Source organism: Centropristis striata, chromosome 23 (assembly GCF_030273125.1).
Source record: "Centropristis striata isolate RG_2023a ecotype Rhode Island chromosome 23, C.striata_1.0, whole genome shotgun sequence".
NCBI classification, from domain to species: Eukaryota; Metazoa; Chordata; class Actinopteri; order Perciformes; family Serranidae; genus Centropristis; species Centropristis striata.
This window is the reverse complement of record NC_081539.1, coordinates 14,040,469-14,057,406: the sequence shown is the minus strand read 5'-3', so window position 1 is coordinate 14,057,406 and position 16,938 is coordinate 14,040,469. Positions and strand designations below refer to the sequence as shown.

Here is a 16,938-nt window from a genome sequence, read left to right as displayed (position 1 = left end):
TATATATATATACATATATATATACATATATATATATATATATATATATATATATATATATATATATATATATCAGGAGCACAGAGGACAAAATGACAATTAAACTTCTGTATTGTTTGGCATTAAAGCTATAACTCAAGGGTAGAGGAAGTAATGAAGTGTGCAACATAAAGACAAGCGCTGCACATTTTGCCTATAAACAGTTATAAGTGGGTGTTAATGGTTGGGACACCCAGCAATTACACTCCCCAAATCAAGTTAATGAATCTATTGTAGGCAAGGTCACACCAGTGCTGTGAATCATCCTGCTGCTGCTGTAAATGCAGCCCATCATGTTTGAGCTGATGTTTTACTGCCATCTAGTGTTCAAAGTACAGACTACAACTGATGTCCATAGAATAACTAAACAACCGAGGTAGCTGCATGTTTAGGTTATCTGCATCATCCTCCAGTCATTTATTTTATGAATCCTTTCTTCTTTATAGCATTAAAAAAACACATCTAACCCTTTGTGACATCAGTTTATTTCCTGTATTTTCTTTACACAACAAGACTGACTCTGTCTCCTTATATGGAGGCTATTTATTATACTACCTCTTAGATTTAGAGGGGGCACAATTATTTGAGTAATCAATTGGCCAACACCCATTTTAAAGGGAGATCTTTCAAGCTAAAATGGCAAATATTGTTTTTTTTTTTTCATGATCGATTAGTTGAAAACAGTTGTTGATGATGACATATCTGACGTTTGACCAATCAATTAGTTGGCAGGTAGAGAGGATTTACTGCTTAAATTCTTTAAATATGAAAATACATTCTGCACTGTTGGTCAGAAAACCCAACCAATTTAAAGAGACATGCTCTGAGAAATTATGAGTTTTTTTCCATATAGACCAAAGGAAAACAATAATAATAACAATAACAACAATTAAGTTGCAGCCAAGTTTTAAAGCTATCTCTACTATTTCAGCTTATAGCTTTAATTATTATATAACTAAGCTTATAGCTTGGCATTACAGTATTCAAAATAACCTCAAACACATAATTTCACAAACTAAAGAGGCACATTTTAGTGCCAAGTCTCCATTTATTTATTCTTCAGTTATTCAAGGAACAGACCAAAGAGTTAGATCAAAATATACATTTATTTGGACTTAGTAGAAGAACACAGTAAATTTCTAACAAAGGAAATCTACTTTAAATAGTGTGGGCCAATACGACATGTTGCAGGCCGACAGAGGATACAGCAAAAGCCCAGAGAGATGACTCTGCTTCATTCATTAATTTCTTAAGAGTAACTCGATTCACATGCTGGAAAGTAACTCAATCACCATTACAAACACTGATAGTGGGTTGTATCAGGTTGCATGCCTTAACAGCAGTTTCTGTACATGTCTGCTGTGTCCTGGCCTCCCTTTGTGACTCAGTGTTCAATCAAGATTCTCCCCCATACAGTATGACCCACATCTGTAATGCTTATGTCAAACCCCTGAAAAAAATAGGAATACAAAGTCCCTTAGGCACTAGTATACAATACAAGTTTACAGCAGACCTGTTTCCTGTATCATGTTTCAGTTCATAAATGTCTGTATTTGCATGGTATTTGCCCACACTGGGTGAAATAATCATAGTGCATATCTGAGTATACAGCATTAGGTTTGCTTAACTCTTAACTCTTAATAAGTATAAACACATTCATGCAAGAGTCCGGCGGCTTCTTTAAAGAAACCGTATCGACAGCATTCCTACGATAAAAAGGCTTCGAGTCAGTTGATTTGAATCCTGGCCATCTTGATAATGATAAAAAGTAACAATCAGGTTTGATGGTGAGAATGAAAACCAGTATGTTTGAGTCCTGAGGGCCAAAAGTGAGACTGTGACATTTACAAAAGATTGAAGGCAGTCAGTAACAACGCTACTAGACCCTGATTCACACCAGTACGCCAGGTTAACTAAAACTAAATGAGCAGTGTTCCCAAGTAAAACAAAGTAAAACTGACAGTTCTATTGGTATGTTTATGTCTGTATGTATGTGAACTGGTCTGCAGCAGAGGGATATGTCCAAGGCAAGGATTAACCACCTGTTTCCTGCAGGGAGCACAGTCCTACAACAGCCCCACCAACACAAGAAAGAGGACAGGAGTGATTCAACTGGTCTAACGACAGCATGTAACTCTTTACTGTATGTTTCCTTTAAGTGGGTCACTCAGATGGTGGTGTAACACTACCTGATTCATGTGGGGGTCAGTACAGTGAGCTATCAAAGCGCCTATAAAAACCGCTTCACGCGTCCTCCTGTCCAGAGCAGCTGACTCTGTCCAATAATAGTACACCAGAACAAACAAAGAGTTGGAGAGTCTTACCAACTGCTTGCACAGCCTGTTGGAGGTCAAAGACTAAACCTGTTTAAACCCAAGATTGTTGTTGTTCCATCAACAAAAACCTTAAAGGTGATCTTTACAGTTACACTGTATTAGTTGTCTCCTTAAAGTATAACTTAACAGCAGGCTGAAGCAGTGTTTTGCTGTCCTTTCTGATGGAAAAGATTCAAGCCTGTTTTACTTCTGACCTGTTGCTTAATTGATAAATGGTCTGGTCTATAAAATGTCACAACATTTAATAATAAATATATATAAGCATTTCAGTTTCCTAAATACAAACATGTAATTAGATATCTTGTCTAATAAGCACTACAAAACCTGAAGATATTTAGATATTTGTTTTGCTTTGTTAATACTCTACTCTTGATACTAATTTAAACAATGTATTGATTATCAAAATTGTCGGAGATTTTTAATTTACAAATTACTAAACTAATCATTGCAGCTCACCATGGTAGTGCGTCCTTGCCTCAAACATATCCCTCCACCACACAGTGATATAAACATGAAACATCCATTGACAAAAAAACACAAACACAAAACCACTGCTTTAAGGCAACACACAAAATCAATAACTGCCCATGTGCTTTATAACTGTACACTGAGAGTGTAATAAACATTGCAGCACGACAAAAGAATTTACAGTTTGGTCACAACAAATGGGAATCGTTAAAGAAGCAATTCCCGCAACAGTCACTGACAGAAGATTATAGTAACAATTTAGTAGTGCAGTTCTGCCATTTGTAGACGCCAAGACTACGGAGTGTGTACACAATGGGTTTGAATATGATGGCATGTAACAGCTTGTGCTTCCTTGTTTCTGATTAAATTAAATCCCTGGCATCACAAAACACTCCTCATACACCTTAAACATCTTTCAAACTAAATAACAAAACAGGGGAGTATAAATCTTTGGACAGCATGAAAAAGAGTGTTTATGTGGCTAAGGCCTCTAATATCATCACATAAAGAAACAAAAAGACACACGACTAAAACTCACAGTTACATGTCTGATTAAAAAAATAAATAAATCACACTGTTTTTCTCAATCAGTGAAATTTCAGTTACCCTTTTTTTCTTGTCAAATAAGCAGCTTTGCCATCAGAACAATAAGGCAGAGCTTCCGTTATTCGTCGTTTAGAGGGTCCATCAGCCAAGAGTGTCTTGTTAATCTACAATAAAACAAAGTGCATTATTAATATGGCTCCATTGTACATTCATAAAAGCTTTAAGGGATAGTTCTGATTTTTTAAAGTGGGGTTGAATGAATGATGATTATCCATAGACAGTGTATTACCTATATTAGACTGCTGTCAGACAGCCCTGTTTCACTTTACTCAGGTGTAACTGAAGCCATTATTAATGCTCTTTTAAAAGCCACCAGACTCCATTGACGAAAATAGTCATTTTAACCTTGCAGAGTTGGTTGTCTACTGATGCCTCAGTCGTTTAGATTGTTTGTGTTACTGTGTGATTTTGGAAAATCCGACTTAATCCTTTAAACTACCACAGTCATACAACAACACAAATAAAACAGATCTAGGTAGCAGTAGACCAGCAACTCCAGTGTTCTACAAGATAAAATTACCATTTTTGTCAATTGAGTCTGGTGGCAGTTGCCCCTGCATTAACTTAAAAATCTTCCAATACACTGACTTTGGATAAGTACGTCATCAACCCAATTAAAAAAAAACAGAGCTATCATTTTTGTTCACAAGCATTCAGCTGAACTACTGTCGTATCCCTAATATTATATTGGCGTTAGAGATGTTCATGACCATTAATTGTCGTCTTAACATTCTCATACTTCAGTATGATGTTTTTGTGATTGAAGATAAGTGCATCACTCACTAGAAAGCGGCTCCACCTCCATGGGTTTGGACAAATCCAGCCCAGAGTTCTGTTTGGGCCGAGCCCCCAGCTCCCGTCCCTCTCTGGCTGGATTCTGGTTCTCATCTTGAGGTTTCTTTTCCTTCTTTGCCTCCTCATGGTTGTAGAAGCCTCCTTCCTCTGCCACCATTTTCTCCACTCTCTCCAGCAAGCGCCCCACCTGGGGATGCTCCCCGAATATGCAGTTATTAATAACAAAGTACCTTCGCTTACACTTTTCCAGTACCCACTGCAGGTCCTTGCCCTCCCTCCGAATGTACCTCTCGATTGAAATGGTCCTCAACACCTCTGCCCAGGTGAAAACCACAATTGTGTGCTCCCACACATGCTCACCAAAGAGGCTCACATGCTCCTCGATGCGAGAGCGGTCCACCTCAGTGAACATGCCCACTGGGATGCAGAGCAGGAAGCCGTGTGGACCTGGAGGGCAAAGAGTAGCTCCCCTCACTAACTCCTCCTTGTAGGAGGGTGGTGTATCTTGAGCGGAGAACCAGCCCGGAGTGTCCACCACCATCACCTGCCGACCCGCTGCCTCCGATTCTCTCTTCACGCAGAACTCAGCTGCTCGCTCCAAGCGGAACTCCTCTCGGCCTAAGATGGTGTTTCCAGTCAGGCTCTTCCCCGGCCACCTCCAGCCCAGCACCACCAGACGGACCTCAGGCAGGCGGTTAGCTGCCTTGGCTCTAGCTGCTGCCTTTTTGGCCTCCTCTTCTGGACAAGTGGCATCTCCAGCTGTGGTCAGTAAATTTAAATATTTCAGTCTACAGAGTCTAATCCATGATTATTTTGTTATCAATTAACCTACTGGATATTTCTGCAATTAATTGTTTGGTCTATTATTTGCCTGCCCAATTTGGAAAGCAGTTCATTCAGCATTTTATTATTTTTACAATTCTGTCAAGTTCTATAAGAGAATGTGGATTTTTCCTATTTAAATGATTTTTTTAAAAACTTTTTTAGAAAGAAGTCTTTCAATATGAAACTTGTAACAAACTAATACTTGAAGAAAACTATATGGAGAGACAGAGTTGACTATTCTTTAAACAGAAACATGTTAAAATGTAGGAGAACAACATTTATCATCTTCATCATGGAGGAATCTGTTCTGAAAAGCTGTCACCTCAGGCTTTCCTACCTCAAACCAAGCCAGTCTTTATATTCATGACCTAATTACACCCGTCTAACCAGGCAATCCAGGACCACGTCTTTAAATCTATTTATGCAACTGGCCTGTCAATGTAAAAGTCCTGCACTCTACCATTAAGTTATACAAAAAACATCTCATGCCTCCTATTTGAATGTGAAAATTTGATGATTTTGCATTTAAAAATTGTATTGATTTTAAGGGCAAAACAAAACAAACGTTGTAAAGGTGTCACTGTTTTTGCAAACCAAACAATTAATCAGTTAATGAAGAAGATTAATCTAATAATAATTATGATGAAAATAATCATTATTCTGATGTATAATAGTTGAATATTAGCTCCACCATAACCAACTAAAACAGTAAAATAATGCTTTCACATGAATGCATGATCAATTATCTAATAATACATTGCATTAAGTGCATTAAGTATGCATTAAGGTTTAATATTTTAAGAACATTTTGCTGATTATACTTGCATAGCATTAATTTCACTTGAGTTTTTCAACTTTTGCTTATAACCACAGACTGTTAATATAATGTACAGTATATGCCATGACATGGGATGTGTCATGAACATTAATGACACTTTGAAGTAACATTAATGCTCATGATACTTGTCATGTCATGTTTCTGACAGGCTTGTGTGACTCTTATGTAGCATTATATTATGTAGACACCTTCAAAATAAAGTGTTACCGTATCTTGCTTAAGTCACAAAGGCATGTTCAGAAAATTGCCTAAGTCATTTATTTCTCGTAAGTTACAAAATTTACACACAGTGTTATTACTATGCCAATAGCCATCCTTTGTTACATCCTTTTTGAGTGAAATGATCAATAAATGTAATATGTTACACTTTTGGTGAAGTTTTTTGTGTTTCCTGCAAAACTTAAAATAGTTAGGCGATTATTTTAACAAGGTGACGATATGCTTGTAACAGCGTATTTTTTATAGTGCGTTATTAGTCAATATTTCCGATAAGTTTCCTAAGAAAAGAGTACTTCCTCAATCTCTGCCCAACTTTCCCAAATAAAAACCATCACGTACGCGGGCAGTGCTAATGACGTAATATAGCATCCCAATCAATTAACATAGATACCAATCAATTCTTAAAGATATATGAGAATATAGGCATACGACGTAGTTAATACCAGTGTAATAAGAGCATAAAAGTTCGAGAAACGTGTCTAACTTTCAATCTCATGACACATTGCGTGTTGAAACGTGTCACATCCCAGTTTCACGGGGTAACGTTAATGTTTAGCGTGTAAACAGTTTGCTAACTTAGCGCTAATTTAATAGCCACGGAAACTCGTGAAGAACTACAGTTATAGGTGATAAAAGTTAGAGGCTCACCTTCCGTCTTAAGTGGTCTCTTCGCTTCCATACTTTGTCTGAATCCTGATCGAGGTTTTATTCAGGTATTATTCGTCTTTGGGCGGCTAGTTCGCCAGGCAGGGACTTCCTCCTCCTGCTGACAGAAGCGGTAAGCTAAACGGAGTGTAGACTCGCTGCTTCCGGTCACATCTTTCAAAATAAGATCTTGACTATAAAAACCGGATGTCACATAACGACACAGTTTTTATTTACTGTTACATTTACAGTTACATTTACAGTACTCGCATTAATATTTCATTATTATTATTATTATTATTATTATTATTAATATTATCATCATCATCATGATTACAGCTTATTTTTGTACCAATATAATTTTCAAATCGGTGTACAGCTTATTTTTGCTTTTATTTATTGCATTATCATAATATGTACAGCTAATCCTTGCATTTTTACATATCTTTAAACTTCTCTACTTTTGTGTTACTGTACTAAAGTATTTCCCTCTGCAAGTTGCCCCATGGAAAAATAGTAGTGGTGGTGTAGTGGTTAACACCTTAGACTATATAAAATATGTTAGCACTTTTGCCTCACAGCACGAGGGTCACCGGTTCGACTCTGGCCTGCGGCTCTTCTGTGTGGAGTTTGCATGTCAGCGTGGGTTCTCACGCTCACAGCTTAAAAACTTGTAATCGGTCAATTGGTGAATGTGAGCATGATTGTCTGTCTCTGTGTCTGTCCTGGCCAGGGTATACCCCGCCTCTCACCCAATGTTGAATATGTAGCCTAAACGGCCCACATTAACCATATGTGTGGGTATCATTTGTAATTCAAATCTCATTTGCAAGCGACTGTAAATATAGCAATTAAGACAATACTATGAGACAGAATATAGGGGGACTATTTTATTGTTGAATGTGGATGCAAGCGAAGCAATATATTTACAACATTTATGTAAAATCAGACTTTATTTACAGCCAAGACAGTCAAGCATTCTGCTTAATGGGTTAAAACATCACTCATATCTTTGTTATGTCTTCATTTGGCGTATGAAAGAAGTGCATTCTGTACAGGCTAAGTAAGAATGATCACTGTAAAGATAGCAAAACAGGAAATAAGAGAAAAGAGACAAGGGAACATAAATCCAAAATACAGTTTGTTAATTCCTTCACTTATTTTTTTTTTATTTCTTGATAAATATAACCTGCAATAGTGGCATTATGTGCCAGTAAGAAAAAAAGCTTATTTTAAAATTATTATAAAGCTCTTCATTTTTCCCTAAAAACCTTCAAAAATAATGTTAAAAGCTGAACAAAAAGAGAACAAATGATCTGGCTAAGTACATTAAAGCTGCCTGGATGTACTTAAGTTCCCCACGATGCCAGCATACGCATGTCGTCATCATCTTCAACCCTTTTCTTGGTTGCTGTTAAAAGAGAAAACAGTATATCAATGTTAATGTCAATGAATGCAATCAAATTATTTTGAAACATTTATCAAAGATAATATTGCAACATGGGATTGCAATTAATTAAAAAAGTGTATAGAGTATGTTTAAAAATTATGCATGGTCAGAAGTTAAGTTATTCTAGCCCCAAAGGTTGCCTTCAAATTGCTGATTTTGCCCCCGATATACCGTAGTGTTGCACTTACTTGCGCGGTGACTGGTTGGTGCTGAAGGCAGTCTGGAGCTTGGCACGCTGGGTAACCCGCCCATACTCTTCATGTTCTCCTCCATGTCCTCCTGTTCCAGCTCCTCCAGCTCTGCCATCAGCTCATCCTAAGAAAACACATAAAGTAAACAGGATTTAGAGTTCTGTCAGATGCATTCTTGTAAAGCAGGAAATACTTTAGCTTAGAATTTTATAGAGGAGCTTGAATATCTCAACCTCGTCATATGTCTCGCCAAACGGTCCGGAGATTGCGTCGCTGATCTCTCGAGCCACGTCCTGTTGCTCTGTGATATCCTGCATCAGATCATCGATCTTGTTGATGTCCCTGAAAATTAGAAGATGAAAGAGTTAAGATCACAATTAATCAGATTTTTATTGAAACTGTAGCGTGGAAGGCAAAATATGTATAAATAAGTATTGAATTGAGTGTTGTGATGCAGAAAAAATTCCCAGCTTATAAATAATACATATTCTAGAGACTAAATTGTATATTTTTGTTCCGATTATCTTTCTTTTAGCTTTATTAATAAAAATATTCCTGTAATGTCACATTACAGTGATGAGCACTACCATCCTCTCCTCCCTCTTTATTTTTATTCAAGTTAATAATATAATTAATTTGTTTATCTCATTATTTGTCCCCTCTTTCACCTGAATGTTTTCTGTAACCTGTAATCCTATGGGTGGGTGGGCAGAGTAGAGCAGTAGGGATGTGAAAAGGGATTTAAATGTGTAAACATATTTGATGAATAGTGCTGCTTTGTAGGTGGGGAATTAGTAGGTGAATTAAAAGACAAATATATGTTCTTTTTTTACTTTTACTCTAATGGGATAAAATGGAGAAATTGGATTATTTTAAAAACCAATAATGGAAACACATTTCTACAAAATCTCTTTAAATTATGTTTCTGTGACATACTGTTGGGTCTCCTTTCAAAAGTCTAATCCATGTGCAAGGACAACAGGAAAAATTAGTCAATACAAAAACACCATCAGGCCAGAACTTTAAGGGATCAATAGTTCTATATCCAAGACTTTCCAAGTAAGAAGACGCAGCTTTAACAAAATCTCTATTCATTTTTGTTGCTTACATGTTGTCATGGACCTTCTTCATGGCCTGGGCAGCGTAGCCCATGTTCTTCAGGACCTCTGTGTTTGTGTGAGAGTTCTCCAGAGCCTCCCTCTGAAACTCAATGGTGGAGAGCGTGCCATCGATCTGCGTGAGCTGCTGCTCCAGTCGCTTCTTCCTCTTCAGGGCCTGCAGGGCAGCTGATACAGACAAATTGTGAGATTTTTTTTTTTGGACGATAATTTCACACCTTTCCTCTGGTATCTGCTGTTTGGTTAAGAACTTCTAAAGCTGGGCGTTCACGAACAAGAGATGAAAAGGTTCCTCCCTTTGTTTATTTTTAGTCCAAGGTGATTCAATGAGCAATGCAGCACCTCAAGGTTTCACATGAGAAAAAAACACAGTGAACTCTGTGGGTTTACTGCGCAGGGAGAGAAACTTTCAGGTTAAATAAGTTGCAGTTTATTTAATTCTGTCTTTCACCTCAAATGTTACAAACCTGTTATACTTTCATAACTAAATGTTTTAACCAACATATCACTACCTCAACCCACTTATGCCTGCAACAAACATTTTTTAATTCCCTTTGGTGAAATGTTCTGTTTGTTTAGGCATAAATGTTTTCAGATTTCAAAATGGTTAGAGTATTTGTTATCATATAATATTTAGTCTTTGGGCACATTAGACGTCTGTTTTTGCAACTACATTAGGAAGAAGTACTTAAAAAAAGAAGAAGTACTAATATATAATATATATATACATAATATGCTAAGTAATTGCTGTATCTCAGAAACTACAAGCAGCACAATCAAGTTTAAAAAAACAACAACCTTATAACAAGTTTATCAGACACACATGTAGTGTAAAAAATTGTAATGTATTTTCATGAAAATTATATATATATATATATATATATATATATATATATATATATATATATATATATATATTTAGAAATCCTGACATTGTATGCAATGTTAGATACTCTCAAGTCCCAAATAACAGATTTAAAGACGTTTGATCAATCAGAATTAATGTAAAAGGCATACTAAATGGGCACAAATGGGTTAAAAAAAAACAACAAATCACTGTAGGCCAATCATCTATAGTATATGTGGCTTTGAGTTTGGAGGCCTTGTTGTACCTGAAAGTGTATTTAAACATATTTTATAATTGTTTGACTGTAATATTCCCCTTAATACTCGTTGAACGTTTACAATACTCCATTTTAAGCCCTGGGGCATAACTTTTGTCAAAGTAAAGCAGGTGCACAGCCTTTGATAAAACCATACCTCGCTTGTTTTTCGTGCCATTCTTCTTGGCGATCATAAGTTCCTGCTCTATTCTCTTCTCCAGGTAGTCTTGTTTCTTCGTCAGCATTTCTTCTGTTTCCCGGAGTTTGTGGATGGCCTCTTGGGGCGAAGGTCCTCCGCGCGACCGGTGGTGTTTGGATTTAGGGGAGCTCGATGAGCTCGAGCTGGAGCTCCCCTTGAAAAATTTCGAAATTTTGCTCATTCTTTAAGCAGTTTTTGGTTTAAAGTTTAAACTGCGTAGGTAATTAATGTGTCCACGAGCTCCCAGCCGCTGTTTCCTACTTCACGGTGTTTTTACAGGCGGGTGTGTTACTTAAGAGCGGATATTCCAGCTCAACGACTTTGTGTGCTTTCAATTCAAACCAGCCAGTGAACGCACCTTTCACCGCACCTTTCACCATTACCTGCATGACGTCATGACACCTCACGCCGTCCCTCCCCTTTTCTTTTCTTTTTTCCCCTCTCGGTTGACGTTAAGTAAAGTAACAATCAAACTAAAGCATCTTGGGCTCAATTATAATAGCAGTGTTTTGTTAGGGCAAGGGGATTAAAATATATGTCTTTATAAAAATGCATTAGTATTTAATCTATTAATTCATTTTAAAAGTCGAGTAAATACTGCCGCACATGTTTTTCTCCCCTCCTTTATTGATGATAGATTAAGATTAAGATTAAGATTAATTACTTTATTAATCCCACAATGGGGAAATTCAACCTCTGCATTTTACCCATCCTTTTTTACACATAAGTGAACTCACCATAGTCAATTTCAATTCAAACGGACAGTGACACATAGACAGATTTACTGAACAAAAAGAGGAAACTCAGCTATTGCAATGAACAAAAACATTCAATAAAAAATAATATATAAGAATAAATTACTTAAGAGATTCATTATAGAGTAATTAAATGTATATTTTTATAGGTTTCAAATATTGTCTGGGCCTTTGTTGCTTTTCTGTTTTTCAGCTTGAGGAGATTTTGTAATAGAGGTTTATATCCCTTAAAAATAAATTAAAGATTGGTTTTCTATTGGACCATTTATTTTTATGTTTATGGACTTTGCAATAAACACAATAACTTATTAAGAGCTGGATTAAAAAAAGCTAATATTTTTGTCTATTCCGTTATTTTGGGGATAAATTAAAACATTACTACGAGAAATAATAAAACAAAGTGAATTCGAGGTTTTGCATATCAACGCAAAACATATTTTGGGAAGTGAAAATGTGTCTCTTTGTTATACCCCAGGAATCACAAGAAATAATTCATATTCTGTTTAAACAGAATACATATACAGTATACCTTAAACCTTAAACCTTTCCAAAACGTTCATTACATTATATATTATATGCCTTTTTCACCATAAATAGAACATTTGCATTGTGGGAATATTATTCACTGTGATTTCAAGATCTTTTTTTGTTACTGATTTTTTAATTTAGGACTGTCACCACAAACATGCAAATAAAACCGAATCTGCCGCATTGAAACTGAGCGAAACTTTTTTTTTAAAAACGCAAATATTTCGGTCACGTGGTTTCACCGTTGGGGTCAGAGTTCGTGTTGACATCCACAGTGGACTGACTCGCGGTTGTCAAATGGCTGAAATAGACATTGGGAAGCATTGTCAGATCGATTCCTGCAACCAAAAGGGTCAGTTTCTTTTTCATCTTAGAACCAATAAGCACATATATTAATATAGGGTATTATTATGCCGTTTGTGTTGATATAAAACACACCAAGCTGCTCTTTAGCTTGGTTAGCCTGTTAGCTGGCTAGCTATTTTAGCATTATCTTACTGTAAGTAACTGTTAGCTCTCTACGTTAGCTTCCAAGCTAAGTGCTAGCTAAATAGTTTAAATCAAGGTCGGAAACCAGTGCTTAGTTATTATATTAAATAAAACGCGTGTATGTTCAACGGGTGAATGTGGAGTAGCTGTTTTTGGCTCTCAGGTGTATTATTAGTTCGTAACATAAAAGTTTCTGCCCAGATTTAAACGAGTCAGCAGCTCTGTAGAGCAGCGCATTGAGTTTAGTATCTATTTGTCTTTTAGAGTTTCTGTGTCAAGAAGAGATGGGGGGCATGGTTGACTTATTGAGACGAGAGACAGTATACATCTTTAACGTTAAAACTCTTGCACCTCTTGCTCTCAATGATGTTATGAATATGTTTATGATTCGCTGTTTGATAGACGCTTCCTTTGTAGTAGCATTGCCTGCAGAACACATGTAAACAAACATGATTTAGCAGATTAAGCCTATGCTCATTGAATCAGATTTCCCCACTATATATTTATCCTCATGAGACCTTAAGTGAGGGAGAATGGTTAAAAATGTGCAGAATAAAGTCCCACTGTACCCCACTCAGGACATGGGTTAAATGTGTGTGGTAAATGTTTATTTTGAAAAGCTTAAAATGTACATACACTCCCTAAAACAATAGTTAATCATTAATCGTAAATAAAAAACAACAACATGATCACCTGAATATCAGATGCAAATGCCAAGTGCAAATATCAAAACCTCAATCTAGCCTGTGTCCTGGTTGATCCACCCTGATGATGGCTTTTTAGCTACTTAAATGTTACTCTTTATTGTTAATGTCCTAATTAATCTTTTTATTTGAGCTAGAGTGTGGGGCTACTCTTTTAGTTTTCATGTCTCGTGCTTGTTTACATCAGCTGGCACCTCATCACTGCAGGTGTGAGCTTAACCTACTTTGCCTTGTCTACCATAATTACATCCCAGATCTGTACCCAATCTGTTGTACCTAAGAGACAGCTTTTGACAAAGTGTGACAAGAGTTGACAAACTAATGTTCCCTTCAGCTCTGAGATTAAACAATTTATTCTCCTCTTTCCTCTTTTAGATTTTCTTCCATTTATTTGTGATCTCTGCAGCGGTGTTTTCTGGTAAGGATTTACCTTTTCCCAGTTAAACTTAATCCAACGTTAGAGGAAGTATTTAGATCCTGTACTTTTAAGTATTGAAGTAGGTATGTCATGTTGTTTAAATCAACTTTTTGTCAATTCTGCCATATGTACACAGTTTCTCTGGGATCACAGTGTTGGTATTTGCAACTATAAAAACAATAAGGGAATAAAAATACCAGGATAAAACCAAATTGCAAAATAGATAAATAAATAAATTACAAATTAAGATGGGGGTTGTCAGAGACAATAACAAGCTACAGATTAAGAACAAAAACAAAAATAATAAAAAAAACAACTTTAAAAAAATGTGCTTTTCATTTGCTTTGTTTTTTACAGCCTTGATCACAGAAGCAGAGAGGCTCATTCATGTTCAGAGGTACACTGTGTTGAGTACATATTCTTAATGTCCTTTTTGATAAGATTATGACTATGACATTGTTTCCTGTGATTCTGAATTACAGACTGTTGTGTTTTCTTATGTCTCTTTTGACTTTTTCCAGGAGCCAGTGAAAAGGGAACCTGTGACAACAGGTGGCAATACAAGTTATCCATGCTCATTTCAAGACTGCAAGGGAAAAGAATTGTTGCCAGTAATATGTCCGCACTGCGAAAAACATTTCTGTTTGGCGTAAGTTTACAGCTCTTTTTCTTTAACCTTTTATCAAACAACATAATGAACATTGCCTCCATTATGTACAGTTTTGTCAGTGAAACTAGTAAACTGAAACTCAAGGCTTCAAGGCTTTTGTTCTTGCCTTACAGTCATCGTCATCAAGATGATCACAAGTGTGAGAAATTGGAGGTCCAAAAGCCTCGAATGGCAGCCACAAAAGAGCTGGTTCAGAAGATTGTTGGTAGGTTACAGTGTAGTTTTTATCCTGACAGAATTTCCTCTGTGATTCCTTCTTTGTCCACATGGGATCAGTATTAAACTAAATTGTTCTCATAACTAATGCATATCTGTTTGCATAGCTCAACCTGCTTACATTCGGATTATGTTTATTGTGATTTACCCAGAGTCAAAGGACAAGTCTAAAAGTAAAGGACGCAGAGGTGCAAAGAACAGTGCAACTGCAGCAAAGGTAGCATTGATGAAGCTCAAGCTGCATGCTGCAGGAGACAAAGGGCTGCCACAGGTAAAATCCTTGCTATGTCATGCGATAATAACTTTTCATATTGATATTTTCTACTCTTTAACCTCTGTGTATTATTCTTAGTTCATTATTTTGTCAAGCTTCGTTTCCTTTTTTTGGCTTTCCAGACAGAAAGAACCTACTTTCAGGTTTATCTTCCCAAAGAATCCAAAGACTCCAGTCAGCCCATGTTCTTCTGTTCCAAGTGGAGCGTGGGGAAAGTGGTGGATTATGCAGCCTCTCTAGTGAGCCTCAAGAACAACAATAATGTACTGACAGCTAAGGTAAACATAACGGCAGCACAGTCACTGATAAGCACAGTAGATTCCAAAATTGTGCAAGAATTGGCATTTCTTGTGATTTAGCATCCCAAAATCTCTCTATGTGTTGTTATAATTACATTAGCTATGATCAAATCTAGTTAACAGAGCCAAACATTATAGTGCCACAACACAGCGCCAGCTAACATTACTCACTGTTGTAACAGCAAGAAGTCCAACTCTGCATTAATTATATGAGATTATAGTATTTATTTCAGTTAAAGCAAGCAGTTCTGTGACTTGAAGACTGCTTTAGCTGTTTTCACTCGGGTCCTATCTGCTGTTCCTTTTATTATGGATGTTTTTTCATCAGGTCATTATGCTGTTGCTGCACGCTCGAGGCTACACTGAGTTTTTTATGAAATCAGTCAGCACATAAAAACAAAAACACAAGCAAAAGCAAGAAATACAATAGGAAAACACAGTGCAAAGGCTACTAGATGAAATCTCAAAACTGACAGCTGAGGTAACAAATAACGGCAGCAGAGTTTATGATAATCACATTATATTCTAAAGCACTGTTGTGCAAGAAACAACGCTGTCATAAATATGACTAGCTTTACATGTGCATTTATTATGATTACATTATTTTTAAATACTAGTCGTAAGCTTAGTCAACACTGCCAAACATTAAACAAGTGCAGCAACAGAAGACAGCCAGCTAATATTATTCACTAGTCCAACAGCAAGAAGATCAGCTCGACATCTGTCTGCAGCCTTTTATTTTGTGAAGCTCTTTCCAACGACTAAGAGCCAGTCTGAGAGTTACTCTTGTCCTCGGTCAACCCGGTTCACAGATTGTACCTGCTCACCAGTGTTACATGGTGCGCAAACAGGCGGTTTTGGAGGGCATAGACAAGAAATGACTAAGGCACAATTCTCCCCATTAGTAGTCAGCATGAAAATTATTTTGGAGCTTTTATTTTAAGGTAAAATAGCTGCATTATGTTGCTTTAACACAAAACAAAGGCCACTTAATGAGTGATGTGCTTCCAGCGACTCTCGGCCTACTTTCTTTACCCTAAACTACCTCTTTTTGTCTTCTTGATAACTTCCACTCCTTAAAATGAGATAACAAAAGAGGGCTGTGAACAGCAGAACTCAGAAAGAGTGTCCTCTGGGACTTGCAGGTGCAGCAGCATGACATAACAGGAAGCTGGGTTAACCACTGTTCCATGTTTTGCATGTCAATATGATTACAGCATAAACAATAAAAAAAGTTACACTACATAATTTCTGTGTATTCAAGTTTATTTTTTCCACACTTGCCTATGCTTGTCAATTTTATCAAATAATGTGTGAAATTTGTTGCTTTAATTGCTTTATCACACAAAATCAAGGTTTCATCCCATAACACAAAATTATCTAAGAGGTCTTCTTTCAGTGTTTGTAAACCTACATTAGCATAGTATAGTGTTTATTTCTTGAATAAGTCCTAACAGCGTGCCTCTCTCTTCATTTGCAGAAGCTGCGGTTATGTCATCCTCAGACAGGTGAGGCTTTCCGGATGGACGACACTCTGCTCTCGCTGCTGGCTCACACAGACACTCCCCTGTACAACGGAGGTGATGTGATCCTGGAGTACCTGGACAATGAGAGCACAGGCCTGGAGGATGTTTCAGACTATATCACACAGAGCTGACAAACCATCACCAGCTACTGTATGGATGATTCCTGTATTTGTATTTCCATCAATAAAATTATCTATTGAAATGTTTAGCTTGGGTTGGTTGTCATT

At 36.8% G+C, this 16,938-nt stretch overlaps 3 protein-coding genes across 4 annotated transcripts; 1 reads left to right on the top strand and 2 right to left on the bottom strand.

The window, feature by feature from the left end:
- Positions 1-1,126: 1,126 nt before the first annotated feature.
- Positions 1,127-6,904, bottom strand: LOC131962355 (GTPase IMAP family member 9). Of its 2 annotated transcripts, XM_059327346.1 has the most exons (3): positions 6,775-6,904; positions 4,233-5,003; positions 1,127-3,553 (listed from the first exon to the last, which is right to left on the bottom strand). In XM_059327346.1, the coding sequence occupies exons 1-3, from the start codon at positions 6,803-6,805 to the stop codon at positions 3,549-3,551; spliced, it is 807 nt and encodes a 268-aa protein (XP_059183329.1). In that variant the 5' UTR covers positions 6,806-6,904; the 3' UTR covers positions 1,127-3,548. The 2 variants fall into 2 exon arrangements, with proteins under 2 accessions (XP_059183329.1, XP_059183328.1); XM_059327345.1 differs by lacking the exon at positions 1,127-3,553 and having other exon boundaries at positions 4,225-5,003.
- Positions 6,905-7,646: 742 nt separating this feature from the next.
- Positions 7,647-11,208, bottom strand: chmp4c (charged multivesicular body protein 4C). The gene is made up of 5 exons (XM_059327136.1): positions 10,791-11,208; positions 9,521-9,698; positions 8,646-8,754; positions 8,410-8,536; positions 7,647-8,182 (listed from the first exon to the last, which is right to left on the bottom strand). The coding sequence occupies exons 1-5, from the start codon at positions 11,011-11,013 to the stop codon at positions 8,121-8,123; spliced, it is 699 nt and encodes a 232-aa protein (XP_059183119.1). The 5' UTR covers positions 11,014-11,208; the 3' UTR covers positions 7,647-8,120.
- Positions 11,209-12,332: 1,124 nt separating this feature from the next.
- zfand1 (zinc finger, AN1-type domain 1) lies at positions 12,333-16,919 on the top strand. The gene is made up of 8 exons (XM_059327108.1): positions 12,333-12,467; positions 13,684-13,726; positions 14,084-14,123; positions 14,248-14,375; positions 14,510-14,601; positions 14,765-14,883; positions 15,009-15,164; positions 16,666-16,919. The coding sequence occupies exons 1-8, from the start codon at positions 12,413-12,415 to the stop codon at positions 16,840-16,842; spliced, it is 810 nt and encodes a 269-aa protein (XP_059183091.1). The 5' UTR covers positions 12,333-12,412; the 3' UTR covers positions 16,843-16,919.
- Positions 16,920-16,938: the final 19 nt, after the last annotated feature.